The sequence below is a fragment of the Cryptomeria japonica genome, chromosome 4 (assembly GCF_030272615.1).
Source record: "Cryptomeria japonica chromosome 4, Sugi_1.0, whole genome shotgun sequence".
NCBI classification, from domain to species: Eukaryota; Viridiplantae; Streptophyta; class Pinopsida; order Cupressales; family Cupressaceae; genus Cryptomeria; species Cryptomeria japonica.
The window spans coordinates 255766234-255792655 of record NC_081408.1 but is presented as its reverse complement, the minus strand read 5'-3'; the positions used below and the strand labels follow the sequence as shown (position 1 = coordinate 255792655).

The following is a 26422-nucleotide window of genomic DNA, read 5'->3' as shown; positions in this document are numbered from 1 at the left end:
TCCCTATTTTTTAGGAGGTTGTGGCAGTTCCCATATTGGAGGTTCCACGGGACCATGTCATGGTTTCAATTTCAGGGAGTTTGGGTGTGTTTCCTAGTTTCTAGGAGCATCCCTAAATTTTAGGGATGGGACTGCCAGTTAGCTCAGCTTTTCCGGCATCAGTCACAGATAGGTGACAAAGTTATATTCATGATTGTTTGGTCATTTTGGGCTATTATTGGATATCTGGAGATATTTTAATATATTTAAATATTTCCTAAGTTAGCGATTACATAAATTAAAATAAGGCTATGTATTTAGTCATTTCAGAGTAATAAGGGGTTTTTGGCTTCATCTGGTTTGATATGCCTATGTGTTATAGCTCGTTGGAAAGGTCTTGAACTTTGCTACATGATTCTCACCTCCCGGAGTCTTTTTGGATGCTTGAAGCTATTTATTCGCAATAAAGTGATATTTTTCTATAGTTTGACGCCATAATTGGGAAAGTGTCACTTTAATTATAAAGTGCAAGCTTTATTATTCTTTAGGGTTCGACTTGCAAAGGGAAAGGAGTTATAAGGAGATGAAAACCTAATTGATAGCATCTTTGATCATTTTGAAACTTGCGAATTTGGGAATTGCTCTGGAAGAGTGATTTTGGTCTGGGACGCAAACCCCAGGTCTGAGCTTGCTGGGACGTAGCCCTCAACGGGAGTTGACAGTGGATTTATCCAGGATTGCACAGAGATTGTCAGAGGTAGAAGACACATCTTCTTGGCCTAAAGATTCAGCGTGCATATTGGGGGTTTCAACAGGGCGGCTGGTCTATTTCAGCTAGCACGTGATTTGCAGCAGCTTCCACGCCTCCTTTGCAACCACGCCTTGTTTGTATGTTGGCTTGAAGGGTTGTATTCAGCTTATTTGGTCTTCCTTGTTCGTTGCCAGTAATATTCCTCCATCTGGCATCAATCTAGATTGAGAACAGTTCCAAATAAATGTATGGATTCTTGTTGAATACAAAACAAGGTTATTTGCCTGGTATGATTTGCAGTATTTTCAGATTGCTTAAGTGTTCTTGCATATGAACATTGTTTACTGTTTATTTCATAGTTGTTGCTATTTATCAATTACTTTACTTATAACATCAAAACCCGAAAAGAAACAATCCCTTTCTGCAACTTTTGTCTATTCTATAAGATCACCGGAAAATTACAAAAATATAGTATGTTTAATTAAGAATTTATACCAGCAACAGCAAAAGGATCCATTTGGGATCTTTCAGAGTGTAAGAGAAGCACCAAAACATCCAAATCAGAACTCCCGAGCAAGCAAATTCCAACCACAAGGTTTGGATCAAAACAAAACCCTGGCAAGCCTTAGTGGACAAAAGCAAAAGTTGCCCAAGTTTATGGGCAATGGATCGAAGTATCCAAGTAGGCACTATAAGACTTGTGAAACAATCTGGACAACAAATGGGAAAGATGATAAAGCAATTTGGCTACCATCTTTTCCAGCCACCTTGCAAGGTGTAGCAATTGTAAAGTATACATATAAATTGACCGAGCCTTCATAAATACATACGAGATTAAAGAAGGCCTTCAAAGAAGAGTTTAAATTGCTTCGTGATAATAATGAAAAGTACCATAAATTTACAATACAAAACAAGGTAAATGTAGACTTAAAGAATTGCTAGTAAAATTGAAAACAAAACTAGCTGACAATCTAAAAAAGTAGTGGTTCATTGGAGGTTTACTTATGTATCAAGAAAAAAACTAAGGTAGTACCACCCTCGTCCTATTTTGAAGTCTACAATCAAGCGATGGGCATAGAAAGTGATAATAAGATGTCCTTCAATAGTAAAAGAAAACAAAGACAGATGGAAGTTCGGATGACAACAGTGACAATGAATCAAGAATGGTACAAGCACTCCAAAGAGACATGCTCTGAATGATGAAAGAATTGAAGTGGGAGAAAGAAACCAACAAAGAAAATTCAAAATAACAAACTATAGTGTACTAAATGCGAAATTGAGGGGCACGGAAAAAGTAATAGATTTCCCAAGTTATGGATAATTCAATAAAGGAGTGCCCATACAATTTGAAGACTAGGAGTACACAAGTACTCTTTACACAACGAGAGCAATCCACTCCATCAAAGACATAGAATGTATCTCCAGATGGTTACCAAAATCAAAAATGAGGGTGAAATCAAATACAATGACCCCAAAGACGCCCTATCATATATTGCCGACAACGTAGTGAATGGGAACACTTTGCAAGAGACTGCACAAAAAGTAAGACACGGTAAAATTATTGTGCGAATGGTGTGAACCTAGAGACCATAACGACACAGGATGTCCAAAGTAAAAGGCCGACATCAACCTATATGGCGCTGATAGCCAAAATGAAGTTCTAGCCATTACTTATCCCCAAGCAAAGAAGGCTACGTACCCAAACCCACATACAAGAAAAGAAAGGCTCTGTGAAGCAATGGCTGAAGTGGAGAAAACAATGGATAAGGAACACCGCCACTCAAATGCAAATGCCAATATGGTAACAAGTCAATTACAATCCAAGAAAAAAATTACAAGGCAAGCACATTAAACTATTGTACCAATCAAAGCAGTGGATGTATTACATATTATTCATTACCTTTGAAATGCTATTGTATTGGAGGAGAAAAAGGGTCAGAAATATAAAACTGATTTAAAGAATCAAGTACTCAGTGAGGAAGCAGCTTCCTCAGATACGTCAAATTTAGATTATAGATAAAAATGGATAGAGACTCGGGTATGATGGAACCAAACGACAACAAAATTCTAAAGTTACAATCATGTTTGGGGGATGAAACAAATTCTTTGTGGCCTATTTCATTGGCAAATGGAGGATTATGAAGTATTTCCATCAACTTGAAATTTTCTTGAAGCTAGAACTCTCAAAATTACAGACAATACATCTAAAAGTAGGAAGAGAAAACTACTTAACATGGAGCATACAAATATTGGTCAAGTCAAAACAAGTTCACTAAAAAATTTCAAGAAAAAGAAAACAAAAATTAGAAAATAAAGAAACAATGGAAAGGAAAAGGTGAAATATTATTCGGAAATTGAAGGAGAAAATAATAAAAGGCTTGATTACATTAAAATCTTGATTATATTAAATGCTTAGATTATGTTCTATGGCCAAGCTTAGTACCACAACTTCAATCATTTTCACTCAACGTGCATTGTACAACTATCATTTTGTTCCACATTGTATGGCTTGTTCAAGTCATACGACCCACACAATTACTCCCTCAGCATATTGTACAACCAAATCATTTGTCTCCTTCACAATACACCGTACAACAAGCCATTTTTTACATCGTACGGCTAACTTATTTTCTTGGCATACAACAACTCTCTTCTACAATATGACAATGTGATGATTGGCATTCTCTTTACATTGTACATCAATTAAAAGAAGTGATCATTCAAATCTTACGACCTTGTGTTTATAAATGCACTGTATGGCTCACAAGATTCACTAATCATATCATACAACATTAAGTGTTTCCCTTCACTGTAAGACACACCATTGAGCACTTAGTTATGAATTACACCGTACGATTTCCTCATCCTTGATAGCATTTTATTCACATTGTATGGCCTCCACTCCCTACCATACGATTGGTGAGTCTCAACAATCAAAAAGTACAGCAAATTCTTTGTACAACTTGGCAACATTTATTATTGTACAGAAAACATTCTCTCCATGACACATCGTACGAAAAGAAATCACCGTAGGACCTAAGCTTATTCATTATGTACGACACGAGATCACCATACAACCTGAGCTTTTTCATCACATGCAATAGCATTTTTTATTTTTTCACCATCAAGCAAAGGGAATCCACCAACTTACCACTTTTACTCGGATGGAGGCGAGCATCCCTTGTCATCACACAACATCATTTCCTCACCATACGGCCCCGACAAAGACATTCCTTCATCGCATGACAACACTCACAAATGGTATGACAGCGTTCATAGGTGGTCGATCACATCATACATCATCTTGGGGAGAGCGTACGACAAGCAACTCAATTCCTAGTTGACATCATATATTGGCTAAACACTCCAAAATCTCTATTTTTTCACTTTGTCAGCATTGCTTTGTGCCTCTTAAAAAATCACAAAAATATGTGCTCCATGAAGATCTCTGTGGTTTTTGAAGGTCTTAATTTGGGCTTGGCAATGGGGGCTCCACCCTTCAACCCCATATCGTGACATGGAGCACACCCAAGGTGCTGCCCCTCAACCCCACTAGGAGCACTACCCCTTGACCCTACTAGGGACATTGCTCCCTAGATCCCCATTGCACTAATTTGATTTTCCAACTACAATACAAGTCCACGTTTGTAAGTACACTTCCAATTTTGTTACAAGTCCTTGTTTACAATAACATCATCAATTTGGAAAGTCTTCCCTGACGTTACATGATGTTTACTTGTCTTAAAGGGGAATTTTTCTTTTGGGGGGAATGATGTAGTTAGTGTGCAATGTCTATTATCATGTTTCAATAATATTGGTTATGCGACAATATATCAGTTGTTTGTATTAAGCGTTTATCAGCTTCAGGTAGTTATAAACGTCAATTGGTCAACAGTTGTGTTCCTCTTGGCAAACATCACAAACTTCATGTCTGAATAAAGATATATTTTACTCCTATATCTGGTATGCATTGTCATCTTTATTAATTTATGTTTTTATGCTACTTTTGTGAAACCCATAAACTGTCTAAAACCACTTAAACATCCAATATTTATTATATATATTTCATATTTCTCATTTCTAAATATATATGATATATAATTATATTTTAATATAATATATTTTAGATGTCTCCAAGTACAGGTCTTCATTTAGACTAGTACCAGTACCAAAACCAATACCAATCTCTTGGAAACTATGTATAAACAAAGTAGGTAAAGTTTACACAAGAATTGAAAATCCAAATTGAATTAGACAAATCCAGCTAGTCAAAAAAATCCAGATCCAGACATATTTGAACAAAACCCATCCCAATTTGGTAATATTATTTTACATAACTATGCTACCATATGTATTGATGTAATGTTATAACACTATTATTTATGCATTATTGTACATCAATATACCTGTGCATGACATAGTTATGTTCAGTGATGCATTTCTATATGTACATGTGTTTGTGTCCCCATATATGTTTCCAATTTTTCAAATCCCAATGTTTTGGAAATCTGTCACAACCACACCAGCACCTGATCTGCCTGCACACTGCACCATTATCTACACTCTATCTAACTATTCTATTCTTGTTATCTAATTTTACAACTGCAAGTTTTTTAAACTTGATTGCAATTTAAAAGCATTTTATTTCACTTGGCTGCAATCTTAAAAACTACTTTTACCTATATATAAATTGAACACAGGAACATGTGTATATAATCAGTGTTTTTACATTAAACCCCAAACCACACAAAATACTTCAAATGATTTTGAAAATACCTTTAGGGCCCATGTATACAAAACGATAATCCGAGCATGACACTTCACTTTCACTGCCTGCATTTACAGCTTGAAAGCCATGCATGTGAAAATTGTCAAGATATAAATTAAGCCAGTCATCCATGAAAAACTTTGGAGTTGTGTATGAAATGTATCCAGGAAATTCCTGTATGCCAACAAAATAAATGCAAAAATTACAACAGTATGCCTTCAAATTTACATAGGATCGATACTAAATCAAAGTAAAGAACAAAGATAGTGTGAAATGCTTGCATTAGCAGTACAAATTAGAGAGACCACAAACCACAATACATCTCAAAGGATTTAAATAGAAAACACAGATAACAAGATTCATGAGAGCAATGTGAAGAATAATAACACCATGTATATTCATCCCTTTTGTCCTTATTTTTCTTAGCTAGCCTTTTAGAATTAGAAAGAAAGCCTGTGATTCTGCATATCTTGAATTGTAAAGATGTTTCAAATAGCTGAAACAAAAATCCAACATAATTTATCAGTAAGTGAAACACAAGAAAAGAATGTTCTGACATATTATGTATCGAAACAATTACAATTGCATTTTCAACATACTAGCAACCAAAATTGTCATGCAAATGCATCTAGGGCTTATCCTTCTTAGAATTGAGTAAAACTAGATATTATTCTTGCATTACTATATACTACTGATACTCATTATTTTTGTCGAGAAAAGCCTTTCCACCAAACCATAATTGACCGGCTTTGCAAAAATCCATGTTTTGGGCTGGTTACAAGTTTGAATTTGATGAACTATTTACTGCATTTTTTCTTGATGAGGTCTCTCTTCAGGGATTCTTGATTGTGTGGAGTAAAAAATTGCATAGTTCTCAATTTTCATTCTATAATTTTGCAATCATTTTGGTGTCCACCCTATTAGATCTATTTTGCCCATTTCTAGGCCCAAAACCGATCACATGTATGCCAAGTCACTCAATCCAAAATCACCTCTACCATCAGGATTTGTTATCCCCTATTTCTAATAATTGTGTCAACCTAGACACTAGCACCCACACTAGTAACCTTGGTCACTTTGGTGTCCAATGCATCTAGTCATTATTAGGTCTATTTTGCCCATTTCTACGCCCAAAACCCATCACATGTATGCCAAGTCACTCAATCCAAAATCTCCTCTACCATCAGGATTTGTTATCCACTATTTCTAATAATTGTGTCTACCAAGACACTAGCACCCACACTACTAGCCTTGGTCACTAGCACACATGCACTGGTGTCCATGTAATGTCTCTTATTGTAATGTCACCAATTTGAAATAGAATTTAATAATAAATAATAATAACATTAAAATACAAAAAAAAAAAAATTAAATTAAAATATAAAAAAATATAATTAAATATAATTAAAATTTAATTAAGTTAATGAATGGTCAAAAGACATGGAAGGAAAAGTTGTGACTACTTCAAACATGGGAAATAAAAGGGAGAAGATAACCTCATTTGAGAAGTGGATAATTGTGGAATTAGAAGTGCAGATCTGATTTAAATAAGACGTGCAGATCTGATTGTGAAAGGTTCTGTCCCTTTCAAAGGCCACATATAATGTAAAGTTGCACTCTTTCAAAGGGTGCTAATGGTGGAAAGGGCATGTCTCTTGCCAAAGGGCATACATGATGAAAAGGTGTGACCTCTCCCTCACATTGAGAGATATAAAGGAAAGGAATCAAAAGCATCCAGTGGCATCACCAAGGATCAGATCAGATAAGAATTGTTGTTAAGTTACATGCAGTAACATCTTTGATCTTGGTGGTATGCATGGGGATGAGCTGAATATGTATGCTTAATATGTGAAGCCTGATAATGTTCTTATGCAGAACTTAATAGTGCTGCAATATGTATGATAGTTTAATAATGCCTTTCTATCACTAAATGTTCATATGATGATTAAGTAAATTATATGATGGAGTCTATAATACCTTTCAATCTCACCATCCAATTATGGAGGGAGAATACAAGGAAGCAAGAGCACTAGGCTCCAGTAGGTACGCCAACCCCGAATGTAGGCCAAGACGTCAAGTTGATGAGGTCCTCGGTGCTCTTGCGCTTGTTGGAGAGGGATAGACTCGAGGCGCCTAGGGTGATTCTCCTTGAGTTCCATAATGGGAACTGGTGTAGCGAGAGAAAGGGTTGTTGAATCCTTCATATAACAATGCAAAATATAAGAATGTTGAATATATAGTCTATCAAGGTATAATGGAAATGTTGACTAATCTGTTATGCAGGGTCCAGACCAAGCTTAGTTGACAATAGTGCCCCTCTATTGTAATCGCTATGCACTAAAATTGTGATTCAAGGTCAGAATATAAGAGGGTCCCATTAGGAAACATTACAATTGGTATCAGAGCTTTGATCCTGCCATCCTGCAGGGTAAAGATGAATCAATAAATCTATCTAGTCAATGAGAAGGAATCTCACAATACGTGTATTCATGTGTATATTCAGTGTTTGCATATATCCAAGTGTATGCCTTGTGTTTTCATGTGTATGCTTCGTGTCTGATAAGTTTCCAGCATGTTTATTCCATGTGTGTTTCCAAAGCCATTTCGTATTGCAATCATTTTGAACACTCCGTGATCATTGCTTGAGGACAAGCAATCTTGAGATGGGGCAGACTGTAATGTCACCACTTTGAAATAGAATTTAATAATAAATAATAATAATAATAATAATATTAAAATATAAAATGATATAATTAAATATAACTAAATTTTAATTAAGTTAATGAATAGTCAAAAGAGATGGAAGGAAAAGTTGTGACTACCTCAAACAAGGGATATAAAAGGGAGAAGAGAACCTCATTTGAGAAGGGGATAATTGTGGAATCAGAAGTGCAGATCTGATTTAAATAAAAAATGCAGATCTGATCGTGAAAGGTTGTGTCCCTTTCAAAGGCCAGATATAAAGTAGAGTTGCACTCTTTCAATGGGTGCTAATGGTGGAAAGGGCATGTCTCTTGCCAAAGGGTATACATGATGAAAAGGTGTGACCTCTCCCTCACATTGAGAGATATAAAGGAAAGGAATCAAAAGCATCCAGTGACATCACCATATAGATCAGATCAGATGAAAATTGTTATTAAGTTACAGGCCGTAGCATCTTTGTTCTTGGTGGTATGTGTTATCACAAAAGCTTGCACCCTTGCTAAGCTATCAACTTAGAAACCTTGTGAAAAATGGAAACAACCCCGAAGTGTGAAACCTTGAGCGAGGGGGTTGAATCTCCGGAGAAGGCCGGGTTCCTTCTCAATCTAGGTGCAAGTGTTGAACCAACTCAACACTTCAAAACTGACTTCTAAACCTATCCTAATAGCTTGCAGAGGAAAGGGAAGAGAGAATTGCTTAAAATGAAAGGAGGTGATGCACCAAGAAGAGATAGTTCCTCTCCCCACCGAAATGACACAAAGAATTAACTGAAACACCCAGGAAATGCACAAACTTCAATTGTATAAGCGATCCCAATACGTGTGTGGAGGTTAGAATTTGCTAAGTGTCAAGAGGGGAGAAGGAATCCCACAAGTCACACTCAGAAAACAAGCTAACAGCATACATGTGAAAGAAAATCACAAACATACACTTATAATGGAGGTAAGAACACATACACAGCATGCATAAGTTGAAAGAAGGCAAGAATGGTGATCTTCAATTAATTCGAGGTCAAAAGCCAATCTTACAGTTGCAGAAATGCAAAAGATTACAAGTCTTCAAGAAAAGAGAAGAGCACAAGAAATCTCAAGCCAGCGGGGAGAGAACCCTTTACAATGAGGCTTAAAAGCCATTATATAGAAAAATGGGTTACAATGGTGATCATGACCCCTGCATGTCGGTCTGGAAGTGCAGGGAAGTGCATGCACTTGGCTTGTACATGCAAGCAACCTAGCCATACCACCAAAGGCAACTCTGAGGAAGGTGGACTAACTAACCTTCCAAAGTCAAACATGACATAAGTCACCAAGCATGGCCCTATACCTCCCTGATGGAAATCCTCCCAAAAACACTTAAAGCACCCTTGTGGCTCCACAAAGAAAGTGCACAAGTCACCAAAACTGTCGGAGCATTAAAAGCCTTGAGTGTCGATCACGCCATCCGGAAGTGTCGCCAGTCTGAAGGAAGCCCGGAGACTTCGAAAGCTCGAACTCCCAAAGTGAGAAAGATAAGGGAAGGAGCAAGGAACCTCAGAACCTTGGGGTTTCGGAGTTCCGGAGAACTTCAAAAGGCTAAGGAAAGAACTTCAGAACCTCAGGGTTCCAGAGTTCTGGGATAGAGAGAGGAAGAGAAGGAAAGGATCTTCGGAACCTCGAGGTTCTGAAGTTCTGGAGGAACTAGAGAGAGAAGGCAAAAGGGGAAGGAACCTCAGAATCTCAGGGTTCCGAAGTTCAGGGGAGAAGAAGGAAGAAGGGGGAAGAGGGAACCTCGGAACCTCAGGGTTTCGAGGTTCCAGGAAAGGCAAGGGAAGGGAACTTTGGAACCTTGAGGTTTTGGAGCTCCGAAGAGGGAAGGAGAAATGGGACAAGGAACTTCGGAAACTCGGGGTTCTGGTGTTCCGGGGGAAAAGAGAGAAGGGCTAAGGAGAGGAGGGGCTAAGCTAGGGAAATAACTTCGGAACCTCGGGGTTCTGGAGTTCCGGAGAAACTGGAAAAAAGCTAAGGGAAGGAAGGGAACTTCGAAACCTCGGGGTTTTGGAGTTCCGGGAGAAAAGAGAGAAAGGCTAAGGATTGGAGGGGCTAAGCTAGGGAAAGAACTTCGGAACCTCGGGGTTCCGGAGTTTCGGAGAAGGAAGAAAGAGGCTAAAGCAAAGAACTTCGGAACCTCAAGGTTCCGGAGTTCCGGAAAAGGAAGAAGGAAAGAAACGAGGGCAAAGAGAAAAGAACTTCAGAACCTCGGGGTTCCAGAGTTCCGAGGAAGAAGAAAAGGCCAAGGGAGGAACTTCCTCCGGACAAGGCAACACTTCACACTTCATGATTCTTCTCTTTGATCAACTGGGGCAACGTTGGTCCATGGAACATATCTCCGATCGGTTCTCACTGATCGACCAAGGGTGTCATAAAATGACAACAGTATGCATGGGGATGAGCTGAATATGTATGCTTAATATATGAAGCCTGATAATTTTCTTATGCAGAATTTAACGATACTGCAATATGTATGACATTTTAATAATGCCTTTCTATAACAAATGTTCATATGACAATTAAGTAAATTATATGATGGAGTTTGTAATACCTTTCAATCTCACCATCCAATTATGGAGGGCAAATACAAGGAAGCAAGAGCACTAGGCTCCAGCAAGTACGCCAACCCCGAGTGTGGGCCAAGAGGCCAAGTTGATAAGGTCCTTGGTGCTCTTGCGCTTGTTGGAGAGGGATAGACTCAAGGCACCTTGGGTGATCCTCCTTGAGCTCCATAATGGGAACTGGTGTAGGGAGAGAAAGAGTTGTCGAATCCTTCATATAACTATGCAATAAATAAGAATGTTGAATATATAGTCTATCAAGGCATAATGGAAATGTTGACTAATCTGTTGTGCAGGGTCTAGACCAAGCTTAGTTGACAATAGTGCCCTCTATTGTAATCACTATGCACTAAAATTGTGATTCAAGGTCAGAATATAAGAGGGTCTCACTAGGGGACATTACACTTATCCTAAGTATAAGGGCATTAGAGTCACTTTCCAGCCTTGGATTCCATTTTGGACTTCTTTATACATTCCTTCCATTCCTTATTTACTCATCAATATCAAGTATCTCAAAACCTCAATCCCCAACCTCCCACTCCCTTGTTATTTGTGGAAGAATAAACTTTCACTTCCCTATGTACTCGGTATCGCCAACCCCCTATCTCCACTACTTGTTCCCATTGCATCCTTTTGGTATGCAAATCCCCAAACCCCCACCACATTGTCCCTATCAACATGTGAATTCTTGGACCCCCACATATTGCATCTTGGCACGTCGAAATCCCATTTCTTGAACCCCCAACATCAACCTACCATACAAAAATCCCCAAACTCTCATTGGACTGCTCTTGTTAACATACAAATCCCCAAATGCTTGCCATGTTGCATCCTAGCACTCCATAATCACATTTCCTAATCCCCAAACATTGGGCCTGCAAAGTACTATTCACCCATTCTGCTAATAAGTATTCCCCTAGACCCTCACCTTTTGACATGCACTTTTACAAAACCTCACCATTCAAATAAAGGAATTTGCTGATCGTCAAGGCCAACTAGGGACACCACTAATGGGCCCAAATACAAATGTAAAATGGCAAGATACTCTAAAATGGCTTTCACCACATTTGGGCCCATGCCAAACTTTCAACTTTTTAAGGTGGACAATTTCATCAATTTGGATCATCCTTCATTATCACGTCCATAAACCCCAACCCTAGTTTAAGCACTTGTGTTCAGCTATTGGATCTAAGAACAAAAACCCTTGGATTTAGAGATCAAAGGATGAAAGCCCTTTGGTTTCTAAAAAGTATAGCTTCATGTGAAGGTTGCATCTAAAAATCAATTAAGAAGTCTACAACAATGTCAAGTATTTCAAAAGCTTGTCATTTTTAAAATCTCTTTATAATTATTGAAGTCCTAACTATTAGCAAATGTTTGTAGGAATAGATCTATGTAATCATTTGAATAAAATGCTCTATATCAACCCATTTATATATGTATATTTGTTTATTTTATGAGGCCATTTTAGATCTAAGTATCTTGTATGAATGTTATGGTTGATTTCCATTGCATTATTCCAAATTAGACTAATATTTTATTTAAGGGTCATTACACTGGTATTATAGCATCAATCTTGCCAACCTAATTCCTACAAAAAGGGAGACTAGATATAAAGGGAAAGAGAAGAAAAAAAGAAATAAAACCTTGATCAAGCACAAGATCCATTCCAAGAAGAAATGGATGCAAATGAAAAGGAGAGAAGATTGTTGGACTTTTTGTCATTGATGTCAAGTGTTTCTTGTCAAGCTTGTGCTATTCAAGCAAGAGGTTTAGTCAAAGTAATATTGGATTGAGTTTAAAGTGCTTTTCGAGCTACTGTTTATTCATTAGATCTTCTCAATTTTGGTTGAGCTGCTTGACCAGCTTGACCAACTTGACCAGCTTGAGCTGTGTGTGTGTCTGTTTCAGCTAGTTGTGTGCCTATTTGGTTTATGTCAGCTGCTTACTTGCCCTCTAGCTGTGACAAATCAGACTTCGCTGCCGTGCATGAGTTGAATTTTCCACATGCCATGTCAGCCTTGTATTGTCTAAAGAAAAGTTTTGTGGCATATTTGGGGGTATCGTATAAGGAAAGGAGAAATTTTTAAACAGAGAAATTTTTAAAGCTGCTGTTACTTTTCTAGGATGTGCGCTAGCTATGTTAAGACCGCGATTTAATTCATGAAGTCCATGAACTTTCCAGCAGTGGATTTTTGTGATGAATATGAATGGAAGCGTTTTTTTTATTTATTGTTTTACTTCAGCGATGTCAGAGGAGGTGGATGGAATTTAACATACGTTTTTTTCAGAGAGTTGTATATGCCATTTTTTTGGGGAAGGCTGGCAGATACAAGTTTTTTAAAAATCGACTTCCTTCTTAGTCGAGTATCTGGAAGTTTATTTTTAAAAGGCTGGCTGGGCATTACCACTATATTCGCAGCTTGCACAGAATTGATTATGCGTTGTAGACAGAGATGTCTAAAAACGGTTTTTTTTTTGTGTGCCGTGGGAGATAGACTTTGTGCGACTCTTTAAAAATAGTCTCAGAATTTTTGAACTGGCGTATCATATTTTTGTGGTGTGCACTAAATTCCTTTTGCTGAAGTCGTGGCTGAAGACGTCGTTTTTGGCAGAGTTTGTGTTTGCCAAATCTCTTCAAACAGGAAAATCGTGGAGCTTCCGTTACCTTGCATTTCGGAGCCTTGTCTTCTTATCGGGCTTAAGGAAAGTGGTGGGAGTATTGTGAGCTGTATGGTGTAAGTTGTTTAAATTTTGAAATCTGAGAGCAGCATTTTGGTCGAGTTGAATACAAACTCAGGTGACTGTAAAAAGAGGATTTCGTTTTAAATATATACAAACTGAAAAAAAAAAAAAAATTTGGCGGGGGTGTGAACATTCAGCTCGATAAGATTTAAGTTACGATTTTTGTTTGGTGAAGCAGTCTCTGAGCAGTGGTGATACATTGATTTCATCTTTCCTTTTGGAAATAGCTGTGTGGTGATTTTGATTAGAAAAGTGAAGGTTGGAGCCGTAGTAAAAAATGAGGACATTATTTTTTGTTGAGGTGTGCCCTTGTGAATATCATTGAAGTTTTGGAGGAACACGCATCGTGTTTCTTTTCTTGTGCTAGGCGATATTTTTGGAGAGCTGCTGTAAATCTTTGCTGTTAAAAATTTGATGTCTTGTTATGCATGAGTTGGGCTTCTTACGAATATGCTGTGTAATGGATTGTTTTTTGTGTGAAAAGTGATACAGCATAAGAGGTGAACACTTGGTTGTATTTACAAAAATCAGAATACTCTGTATGTAGACTTGAGTTTCAGTATGTTGTTTGAGCTAAATGGAGCAAAGAAATCTGTGTTTATGAAGGAGCTGTGAGCTCATATTTCATGAGTGCTGCTATTTCTACATGTGGGTTGAGACGTTGGATATAAAAGAAAAGTCTAATCTTATGCTGTGGTTTTCAAATTCAATAATCATTTGTAATTGAGGTTGGTGCCTCATCTTGCTGGACTTGGTGCTTCAGATGTTTAGGAATAGGTGTTCTCTGAGAGTTGGTGATCTCTTCTATAATGAGGGTTGGTGCCCATTAATGTTAATGGAAGCTTATAATGCCGTGTTTTTTTTTACCCGAAAGGGTTTTCCACGAGATATCTTGTGTACTTGTGTTATTGATCTTTCTGTGTATCTTTTGGAGTCATACTGAAAATTTGTGTAAAATTTTTGAAACACTGATTCACCCCCCCCCCAACCCCTCTTAGTGTTTCTTGTGTGCTTCTCAAAGATAACTCATGGAAACCATGAGATCTATCAATAATGGGTGATAGGACATTATTAACTTCTTTAAACAAATGTTCTAGAGCCCTAACAAAAATCTAACATTTATCTCCCTAGGTAAGGGAAATCAAGGAGAATCTTCTATCCGGACATCTAAAGTTGCCAATGGTTCTGAGCTACCCAATTTTACCTTTATATAGAAAGAAATGGAGCAGCCAAAGGAATAGTCAATAGATCAGCAATCAACATGATGACGATGATTTGACAGCTCTCCATGTTAAATATAAAGCACAAAGTGATGAATTTTGTGCTGACATCTCTTTTATAATTTTTTGCACTTTGAGGACAAACAATAGTCCTAGGATCAAGAAGCAACCAAATCAGAACTAGACTAATTTACATCTAGAACCGGTTAGGGAAGCCCTCAATCCCTTCATTTGATGAGTCCAACAAGTGTTTAGCACATTCTTGGTGCCAAAAGTTAAATACTTAGAAATGCAAAGCTAAAGGATTGGAAAACCAAGAGAATGCTTTTCAGTTTGCTAGTCACCCTAATGATCCTATACAGATGTGAAATTTGGCGCAGCACTATGTCAGATCAGAAATGGAGGCAAGTTGAAAGAATTCAAAAACATCTAATCATAAGCAGTCTCAAAATTAGAACTATTGTCCCATATGAGATTCTATTGGCAGAAACTGGCAACTATCCTTTGGAAGCATTAGCAATGGTCCGTTTGGTAAGTTATCTAAAGAAGACTCAAAATATGGACAAACATCATTGGCCTAAGATGTTTATGCACGAAGATAGAAGAAAGAATACATGGATGAAACAAAGTGACAAATGGATGAAAAAATGGGACATTAGCATATAGGAATGCCCTAACACCAATGAAGAAACAAAAAAAATTGTGAAGGAAAAATTCAAGAGTAGCCTATGGACAAAACAAAATGGGCATAAAAAAGTCTATTATATCAAAGAATTCAACCCCACAGGAGACCATGATAAAAAAGCCTACATAGGAGCGAATATTAAATGGAGAACAAAAATGTTGATAGCTCAACTAAGAACCAGGTGCCATCACTTGAGGTGTGAAATAAGTAGATGGATGATACATAAAGAAGAGTGGGAAAAGACAATATGCCTATTTTGCAACATAGAAGCAGTAGAGACAAAGTGACATTTTGTCATCGAATGTAGCATACAGTGACATCTATGCCAGCCATGAAGACATTCTAAGAATGGACAATATAAACACTTTGTTTGAAGAAACAAAACAGCAAACCTATTGATCAAAATTCACTGCAGAAGAGCGAATCTAGACAGGAGGTTACATATCGTTTAAGCTCTCGGTGCCTTGTTTTTTGGGGTGTGCTTTGTTCGTGGGTCCCGTAGGCTGCTTTGGCCTTGTGAACGTTATTAAAATCTTTCATTCATTTATTTAAGTGATGCATAAGAAAGAGTCAAATTTGCTACCTTTCACCTAGATGGAGTAGCTTATGAATGGTGGTAGCATGGTCTAATCACACAAAGTCACAGCTATACCACCATATCTAATGAGTTCAACCAGAGGTTGATCAATAGACTCGAGAGGAGAGATCCTAAGATCCATTTTAGAGACTTGGCACAATTGAGGCAAGGCAATTTAGTAGAAAATTATGAGACAAATTTTTAAAGGCATGTAATAATTATGCCTAATGTTTCAAAAAAAGAGAATCAGCAATTGTTTTGTTGAGAATTTCTCTAAAGTTATAAATATCTCAAAGGCCTAGTTAAAGTTTTTGATCCAACATCTCTCTAGTAGGTCATCAAGGGGGGCTCTTACAATTAAATCATCAATGGTACAGAACAAGTTCCCACCCAAAGCACCCACTTCTGGCCGACATTAAGGAAATTTTCGCAGTGGGGGATCATATTCACATCCAAAGAAGTCCACGGCTCAACCACTTACAATGAAGAAGGTAGATGAATACAATAGAAATGAGCTCAAACAAAGGAAGCTATGTTTTTCCTACAAGGAGCCACGGAATACTAGTGATAGATGCTTTGGCAAGGGTGAAGTCCATTTTATTGAAGTAAATTAGTAATATCCGATGATGATTCAAACTTGAAAAACTTGAACCACAATCAACCATAGTAACATGAGCATGAAAATGTGGAGGATAAAAGCGTAGATAAAAGTACTATTGCAGCTCTTTCAAGAGTGCCTAAATATCATGCATTCAAAGTTCAAGGAGTGCTATCTGTTGACGTTGCTAAAGTCGTGTCGCTACAACTCTATCTGGCCAACACAGAATAGAATTTACTAGTTGAGTATCCTATCCTCTTGAAATAAGGAGATCCCTAATGCTGTTTAGATTGATCACTGGGGATGACCTCAATGTTTCAACTGTCAGATCATGACTGTAGGATAACTCAACGGTCTGATGTGTTTTGCTGGAAACACAAAGGGGACTTACGGTTAGGTAGAATCAGTTTTGTTCGTACGAGTTCCCTAAGACTCTATGGTCTTGATTCCATCAAATTTTATCTTTGACATGATGCTGTTTAGATTTCAACTTTGGTAAAAAAAAAGGGAAAAAGGAAAGGGAAAGAGAGAAAATATCTAATTAATACATCTAAGATAACATATTCAAAAACATAGACGGAAACCTTAAAAAAACCAGATTTAACATTATCAGCTAATAAAGCACAATGTTGTAAAATCTAGTGCAATATTCGAAGGAAGTTGAATTTTCATGTTACTAAACATAAATGTAGAATCTGACATCCATTCATTTAATGTTTAACAACCAAACAAAAGCATATAAATTGGTTTAGACGAACCATGCAGGAGGAAATGGCAATCAACCAATCCTTAATGGTATGAACACTAAGGTTTCTATCAAATATTATCCTAAAAATACCATCTGAAATCAAAATACATATCAAGAAAATTAAAGGGTGAAGAAGGAGACCATGCACTCACAAGGAAACCAAACAGCTTTAATTTCCATTAGTTCTGCATAAATTTCGCCAAAATTTCAGCAACAATCTTAGACTTCTTACAAAATGAGGGAAAAACCATCGCTTATATAGATTTTCAAAAATGGATGAATGACCAAGACTTAATCTTACAAGTGGCCCAGATTCATCCTACAAAGTATGGCTGCCCATATCTATTAATAAGGAACAAAATATCCCCTACCAACTACCAACTACCTAACAACTACCAACTACCCAACATAAAGTTGCTCCCCCAAAAGTGCACCTGCACGGAGCTCAAAATCTGCAATGACTTTGGGTAGTTGAAAAGAAGTTTTAACTTGGAAAAGTGCATTTGGAAATTAAAAGAAACAAATACTTTTTAGGAAAGCACTTTTTCCTTTCTCGAGGCAGATGCTTTCACCAAAAATTCAATCTCCTTGCACAAGTACCCTTTCCAGATGTCACAGTTTGCCACATGCTCTTCCTGAACATATTCTTGAAACCTCATGCAAATCGGGAACAATTCCTTATTAGAGGGAATAGGAGGATTGTGCATTTTGAACCGCGTGCCCTCCAGATGAGTGTCCACTATCCTCAGTCGCTCACGCCAATCTGATTGATGATTCTCAAAACATAGATGTCCCGGTTTGCCACGTGCTCTTCCCGAACATATTCTTGAAACCTCATGCAAACCGGGAACAATTCCTTATTAGAGGGAATAGGAGGATTGTGCATTTTGAACCGCGTGCCCTCCAGATGAGTGTCCACTATCCTCAGCCGCTCGCGCCAATGTGATTGATGATTCTCAAAACGCAATATATCTACATGCAACCTGCTGATGTATTCTATGTCTTCCGCAGAGTATGTAGTTTTATCTGCCCTCAACCTACCATTCCATCGTGATACATTGTCATCTCCCATGCTATCCTTCCATTCAGTGACCAATGCCTTAAGGATATCTTCATCGGTGCTCTCAATACCAAACAAGTCCTCGCACTCCTCCTAATTTTTTCTGGCGATGTCCGCCATGTCCATCTTCATGTAGATAATCTAGTACCATTCCTTGAAAGTGTTAATGTCATGGGGATCCAAGATAGTATGCAGTGTGGGAATTTGAGCGTGAGTCTAGAAGAGAGCCCTCATGAGTGGTTGAGCCATGTCAATCGTCTCCTGGATTTTGGCGTACTCTTTCTCTACCTCTACCATCTTTAGCTGGGTTGAATGTATTTTGAGTGTTACTTCAATTACATCATCGATGATTCTCTTTCCTCTTCCCTTAATGCCTCGGATCCATTCTCTGACGGCTTTGGCGGTGTCACACACTCCTTCGAATTCAATTGTACTTTTTTGTGCCAACGCCAATGGAGGAATGTGGGACTCAGCGATGTGTTGCAGCGGTCTTAACAAGTGATCTATGTATCCCTCGGCCTTCTCAGCACAAGCTCGGTACATATCCCTTTCAGCGGTTATTTCATCTAGCTGCTTGAGCACATTCTGCACAGAATCCTTGAATTCTTCCCTCTCCTACTCTTTGGTTGCTCTCCCTATCGGGATGGATGTGATGCTATAGTCGGCTAACGCAACCTGATCTGCTGGTTTGTCTGTAGGTGGGGCAGCAATATGAATAGTCAGATTCCTTTGCTCATCCTTGGTAATCCTGGAGTAAGTTAATAGTTAGACCAACTAGACTATTTCACAATCTTATACATAAATATTGAATTTCATCAAAACAGTAAGATAATATTATTAATATATAGTTACATATATAATTACTTTATTAAGTTTCTAGTATATATATAACCAAAAGCTTATAGAGAAGGAGAAATGAAAATATACATAAAGTGTACTTCTAAAAATAAGAAAGAGATAAGTACTTACGTGTAAATACACCGAGACTAGAATATCTTGCGATCAACTATCACATCTCAGAATAATAAACTAAAGGCCCTAGTGTGGAACCTAGAGCTCTGATACCAAAATTTAGGACCCGATTGTCCTAACCCTAGTTAAACCATACTTAAACTCACAGTTACAATTAGAACTAGATTAACCATTATTACACATGCAAAGCAATGAAAATTAACATGCAAATGATAGATAAGTAAACTGAACATCTATGCATCTCATGATTAACATGTAAAAACCACATATGCATGCGTAAAAAGAACATAAGTTAAGTATGCATAAAATTTAAATGACATGCAAATCCATAATTAGTTACAATGTCGAGTTACGTGCACGCATGCGTAAAAGTAAATCATGTGCATGAAATTATTACGAATTAAATTAACATGCAAAACGCATAATTGAATCAACTAATTAAATATAACCATGCATGCATACAAAAAAAGTAAACTAAACTAATCTAAAGAAAGTAAACCATGCATGTTAGTGGGTTAGTATGTTAGTAGCCCTTTTCTCTTCTTTTCTTTTGTTAGTTACATTGCATGGCGACTTCATGTCGCTTTACATCATGTGACCTTATAGGTCTTTTACATAACTTTTCATGTGACCATCCTGGTCTTTTCAATGAGATAAAATATACATCATATGATTACCTCATATGATGTTCTTGGCTTTTCTTTCCTTAAGCTTTTATTTCTCCTATCCGAGAGAAGATGTTCTCAGGTTAACTGGTGACTTGATAGCCACTTTCCGTTGTGCCCGAGCTATCAACTAGTCGTGAGGGATGGTCTGTCCTGACGTGACTACCAAATCCCCTCTCTTCTCTTTGGATGCCTCAGTTGATTCACTGTCTATCCATAACTGATCAGACATAGAAGAAGGACTGGGTGTAGTATCCGGTCCTTTACTCACCGTTGAGTTTTCTCCCACCTCACTGAGCAATTGATGTGTAGCTTCTAGTAGTGGTTGCTTCTCAATTCTACTGGGTTCTTGGGTTCTATCTTCTTATCTTTCTCCCTCAATCGTGGTGTCATCCTTGTTGCCACCCTCCTCTTGCTGCAACTCATGTTTGCTCCCTTGTGTGGGCTCTTGTTTGTCAATCCCTTGATCTGGTGCAATCTCTCCATCTTCGACCCGATTTTCAAGTCTCTCCAAACCAATGATCCATGTCTCTATTTCATGCTCACTTTGCGTCTAGGGATCATTCGCCTCTGATGCAGTTGGATCATTTTGTGAAGGTGGAGTTGGTAGATGATCAAGCTCGACCACATCATCATCCGAACTGGGATCCCTGGATGAGGTAGTAACTTCTGGCTGCCTGATTGGTATCTTTTCCCTTGTCCTTTTTGATGTCCCGGTTCCCCTACTGGCCCTTGCCTTCCTTCTTTTCTTTTCAAGTTTTCCAATCGAACCCTTGGCGCGCTTCATGTTCCCTTGTCCTCTAAAGACTGGGAATCTAGACTACCCATCATAATATAGGTAAATTGGGTTCCCTCATGGGTTAGCCTCTCTATTTGTTGGGCTAGCCAGTTGTCTGTATATCTTCTTGGACCTTCCATGATGGCCTCAAAGTCCGTGATTGGGTCCTAAGCCCAATCAATGGCTGGCGGGAGGTCTTCGACTGCCTCATACTCTTGAACTTGCAAGCAGTTCCCATAGTCTGTTACCTGATCTGGGACCTGGCGGTACTCATAAAGTCGCATTTGTTGAACACTCAATCTTGAGTATTCCTGTCAACGGACCTCAAAGTCATTTGAACAATTGCTCCAATAGATCTCTATGGATGCCTTAGCCCTGTAATGTCTGCCATAGGCCTTCTTTCCCAATCCAGCATGATCAAAGTACTTCCTAGGGAAGTGCTCCTGCAAGCAATATGATGCTAGCTCGTTGAATGATTCCTCGACTTGCACAAAATCCTTGAACTACACATCAAGGTTGCCTATGATCATTGGGAATGTGAACCCTGACTGCTTTTTGTCCCTGAGTATGCTGCCTGTTGGGTGTGCCTGTCTTGCAACCTCCATGAGGACCAATCTGTTTGTCTGATGGGTAACGGGGAAGCCGATACGGTGTTCCCTCAAACCCTGATATTCTGATGTAGGACAATCGAGGGAACTGAATGAACCACGCACCGTACTTCTGAATCAGTGGGGTAGCTTGTTTTGATAATCTTATGTGCAACCCCCCTTGCATTAATTTGACCATGTGCATTGTAAAAGCGTCATTTACACGCTCATACTGACCAATTGTATACGCAATATTGTTTCTCTCTATTTGAGCTATGTTATTGTAATGCAGCTAAGGGTAGCAGTCATACACTATCACCTGATTTGGCCCGTTCCCAATCTCATCCTTTTTTATCAATCCTGGTAGCGGCTGATGTCGAGAAAACATATAGACTAAGTAGGAGGTCATGTTGAAGTAATTTTTCTCCTCGAGCTCAACCAGTTGTGCATGAATGTTGTCGTTGATGATTTGAGCCCAATCAAACTTAGCCTTCCCATCGAAGACTTGCTCAGTAAAATAGAAAATCCATTCCTCAAATAGGTTGGAGTGGGGAAGTCCCATGACCCGGCTAAGCAAGGTAACCATGTCCCCATATTCATTGATGAACTCGCTTTTGCGGGTCTTTTTGCTAATCCTAGTACTCGGGGCTTTTCTTTCTTTAAACCATTCTTCATTTATCAGTGTTTTGCACTAGCTAGGATTCATGTCATAAGCAATTTGGGCTTCATCAATGGTTACTGCAATGGTGCGCTCAGGAAGCGGGATATCAAATGTTTCTCCAATAGCCTCAGGTGTGAAGTCAGCCATCACCATCCCTCTTACCACCACTAATCTGCTTTCAGGCCGGTAATGCTTGGCGGCTTCAACCACAAGCTCATAATTTTGCATTGTCGGTGGGAAACCAGCAGCCTAACAAATACCACTCTCCAACATCCGTCTGGGTTTGCCATATGCATTGGGAGAGTACACCCTGTTTCTGAAGTCCTGAATGTCTATGTGCCCGAGGTCTGTATCCCCTATATTGTCCCAAATACTTTGGACTTTTGACTCTTTGATTACTCCTCCCTGATACTGATATTTTATTTTCTTGAGCTTACAAGGGATATCAACTCTAGAGGTCTATGATGCTCCTAGCACGTCGGGTGCCTTTCAAGATTCTTTCGCCTGCTTAGGCATTTATCCTGCACACTCGGACACGGATTACGAGACAAGTTTTAATGTGTAAATATGGGTTAGCAGTGCCCGAAGACGGCGTTAGCAATAAAAAACTGTTTAAACAGCCAGGCCACTTAATATTCGAAAATGCTTTGAAATAGGCCTTTTAAACAATTTGAATTCTACGTTGGGGACTAAATGCAATTTGAATTTGAAAATCAGTCGGTTTGGTTAGTTGGTTTGATCAAATTTTCAAAAAGTTCCTCTTTATGCTATTGACGACAAAAAGGGGTGAAAATGTTATTGATTTGCGCAAGTTAGAGTTTAAGTTTTCAATTTTCCTTGTGCTGATCGTTTTAAATGCGCATTTTGAAAAGATGATTATGCGCTCACAATTTCCTAAAGACGAGTTTATGTTAGCATAACTGTGCCAGGATTCCTAAATTTGTCCGAGTCTCAAATTCCAGCTGTAAGGGTCGATTTTCGACAGTTGCATGCTGATTATATCTTGGGTGCTAAGTTTTTGAAATTCATTTGAATTTTTACTTCATACTTCAACCCTAGGGTAAATTACATGATCACTTTGCAATATTTTACCATTTGGAGGGTGGAATTTACAACATACCTGGAAGGGAGGAGCTTGTCTTCGGTGCCCTTAGAAGGTAAAACTCGTCTCTCTTCCTACTTCAGCTAGATGAGGGAGACTGTGCTCGAAGCTTTGAATGCTTTTCGATCAATAAGAAAACCCTTTGCGAACTTGGAGATATATGGCGAACTTGTCTTCACATTTTCCTCACCCTTTCGGCTTGGAACACTATTCCGCCCGACCTTTCTTTCATCCTTTTGCCTTCAAACTTCGGCTACATGAGCCAATTTGCACGATGCAATTCTTCGAGTGACTTTCGATCAAAAAGAAAACCCTTTGCAAACTTGGAGATTTTATTTGCTTTGGTTTTCGGTGAATTGTCATGTCCCCTCTTTAGCTCTATCTAGCAGAGACCTGTGAGTTAGCAATGGTGGATAGAGACTCAGTCAGGATATTCAGTGTTTGGATTTGGTGTTTCTGGCAGTAGTAGACCAGTTTGGAGCAGTTCCTTGATTTTAGGAGGCAGTTCCTACATTTTAGGAGGCAGTTCCTACTTTTAGGAGGTTGTGACAGCGTCCAGGGTTGGGGTTCCATGAGACCATTCCTTGGTTTCAGTTTCAGGAGATTTGGGTGTGTTTCCTAGTTTCTAGGAGCATCCCTAGATTTTAGGGATGAGACTGCCAGTTGATCCATGATTTCCGACATCAATCACAGACAGGTGACAAGTTCATTTTCAGGCTTTTGGTGTGTTTCGAGCTTTCTATAGCTATTTGGGTTATATTTTTAATATATTTAAATATTTCCTAAGTTAGTGTTTTAATATTTTAAATAAGGCTATGTCTATAGCCATTTCGGAGTAATAAGGGATTTTTGGCTTCATCTGGATTCGCATGCCCATGTGTTATAGCTCGTTGGAAAGGTCTTGAACTTTTCTAAATGATTTTCACTTGCCAGGGTCCTTTTGGCGCTTGGAGTTATTTTATATTGAAAAAGTGGTGTTTTCTCTATACTTGGGCGCCCAATATTGGGAAATATGACTTTATATTAAAGCGCACTTTTCATATATCTTTAGGGTTCGATTTGGAAGGAAAGAGATATAAGGAGAAGGAAACCTAATTTCTCATTATCTTTTACATATTGAAAACTTGTTTGGTGCGATATTGCTCTGGTAGAGCAATTCTTCAATCTGGGATGCAAACCCCATGATTGGTACTGGCTGGGACGTAGCCCTCAACTATTGATTGGTAGTGGATTCTTTTGGCATTGGCATTATTGGTCAGAGTGTATGCGCTATTCCTTGTGGAGATTCAGATTGCTTGGTGAGGGTTTCAACAGGGTGGTTGAATTTCCCAACTGGGACGTGATTGTTTCAACTTGATGCCACCATTACAGTAGGTACACTATACGCTGGAAGTGGTCAAGACTTTCATTCAGCCATAGCTGGTGTTCTTGGTTTGTGTTCATCATCTACCCTTCAGTTGGTGCCATTATTGGATGTAAGCACATCCCCAGTGCGTAGGGAATAATCTGGATATTATAAATCAGAAATCTGCCTGGTACGATTTGTATCAATTCTGATTTAATTGAATGTTCTTACTTGTTTCAGTTTCCTTCTTCATTTGTTGTTCTTTATTCATTACTTGCTTATATATTCAAAAAAATACAAAAAGAAAACCAAACATTCTGCAACTTCTCTCTATTTTGTAAGACCATCAACAAAAATCACAGGAAAATATAGTTTATTATTTTAAAACTTACAGCAGATCAGCAAGGGGATCCATCAGGGATCTTTCATGAATGCAGAGACTGGCGCAATCTCTCTTCTACTTATTTTCGGGCCGAAAGGAGACTTTGAATCTTGAATGATTCTCCGGCTTAGCAAGAAAACCCTATTGCACGACTTTTCTTCTACTTATTTTCGGCTTGGATGTGGCCATGGCGTGATTCTAGAGCTTATCGGCTTAAAGAACTTGGTCTTTTACTTCATTTTGGCCTCATAAATTCGATTGCATGATTTAAGCTTATCCTAACCCTCTCGACTTACAAGCCGATTTCATAAGCCTCTTTCTTTTGATATTTTCGGCCAAAATGGGGGGGGGGGGTTGGCACAATTTTAGCTCTTTTCCTCCTTTATGGCTTGGGAAGTTACTTTGCGCAATTCTTTCTTTTGAATGATTTTCGTCATTTTTTATGATATCGTGAACATTGACGTCCTTGATTTTCACTCGGCTTAAATGGGTTGAGTGCACGAATTTAACCTCTTATTACATTTTTGGCTTCTAGGCCGATTTTGAGAGCTTTTGAACTTCGTCTCGGACTAAGAGGCTCTTTTCGCAATTTGAACTTTGGGGTTTTATGTTTGGAAGCTCGGCCATTCAAGGGAAAATACACGATTTTAAACTCTTTATCACATTTTGACCACGTTACCCGAACATGCATGATTTGGAGATATTATCATTTTCGGCTTACACTGGTGATTTGGGAGCTTTTGAGTTGTTACACTTTCGGCTTAGAAAGGCGATTTGTGAGTTTTTGGTCGTTACACTTTAGACGCTGTTCTCCCTATTTTCGACCCCCAAGCTTATTTTGCAAGCTTTGTCTCCTAATTTGGCCTAGGAGGCCGATTTTCCTTCTTTTCCTTGAATTTCGGCCTTTGGAACCGATTTTGTGAGCTTTAAGTGTCATTTCGGCTTAGACGACGTTTTATAACTCACACTTTGGCCTTTTAGGCCAATTTTCCAATTTTGGGCTCTCATTTTGGCCTTTTAGGCCGAATTTAGCTTTTCAGTTGTTTTTTGACTTGAAGTTCAGCTTGAAAAAATGATTTTGGAGTCTTTGTCTAGCATTTTGCCCCTTTAGGCCGAATTCTAAACTTTATTAAGCATTTTGGCCTGAATTTCGGCCTTTCAAGCCGACTTGTTAGCCTTTGTTTTGCATTTAGAAATTAGAGGCCGATTTTAATCTCTTTAAGTTGTCTTCTCTTCGGCTTAAAGGATGAATTTGAAAGCCCTTTCTTCCCCTAGGCCTAAAAGAGGCTTTTACGAGAAATGTCTTGCTCACCTATCTCAACCGACTTCAAGCTTGAATTTTGCGCATGAGCAATATCGACTCGGCAAAATTTGCGATTTCCCCTCAAACTCTTCATTGAACTTTCCTTTGCGAACAGAATCACGATCATCTTTCAAGGTGCAAATTTCCCAGAACTTAGGACGTATCAACTTCTCAACGCTCAAACACATGACTGCTGCATCTTTTCC

At 38.5% G+C, this 26422-nt stretch overlaps 1 protein-coding gene across 2 annotated transcripts in view; it reads right to left on the bottom strand.

Annotated features, from left to right (window-relative positions):
- LOC131065555 (arginine-specific demethylase JMJ20) overlaps positions 1-26422 on the bottom strand; it is a 169449-nt gene that overhangs the window by 116928 nt on the left and 26099 nt on the right. For both annotated transcript variants that reach the window (XM_058000101.2, XM_058000103.2), the window contains exon 3: positions 5507-5672. In XM_058000101.2, coding sequence (XP_057856084.1) covers positions 5507-5672 — 166 coding nt within the window. The remainder of the gene's footprint in view (positions 1-5506; positions 5673-26422) is intronic.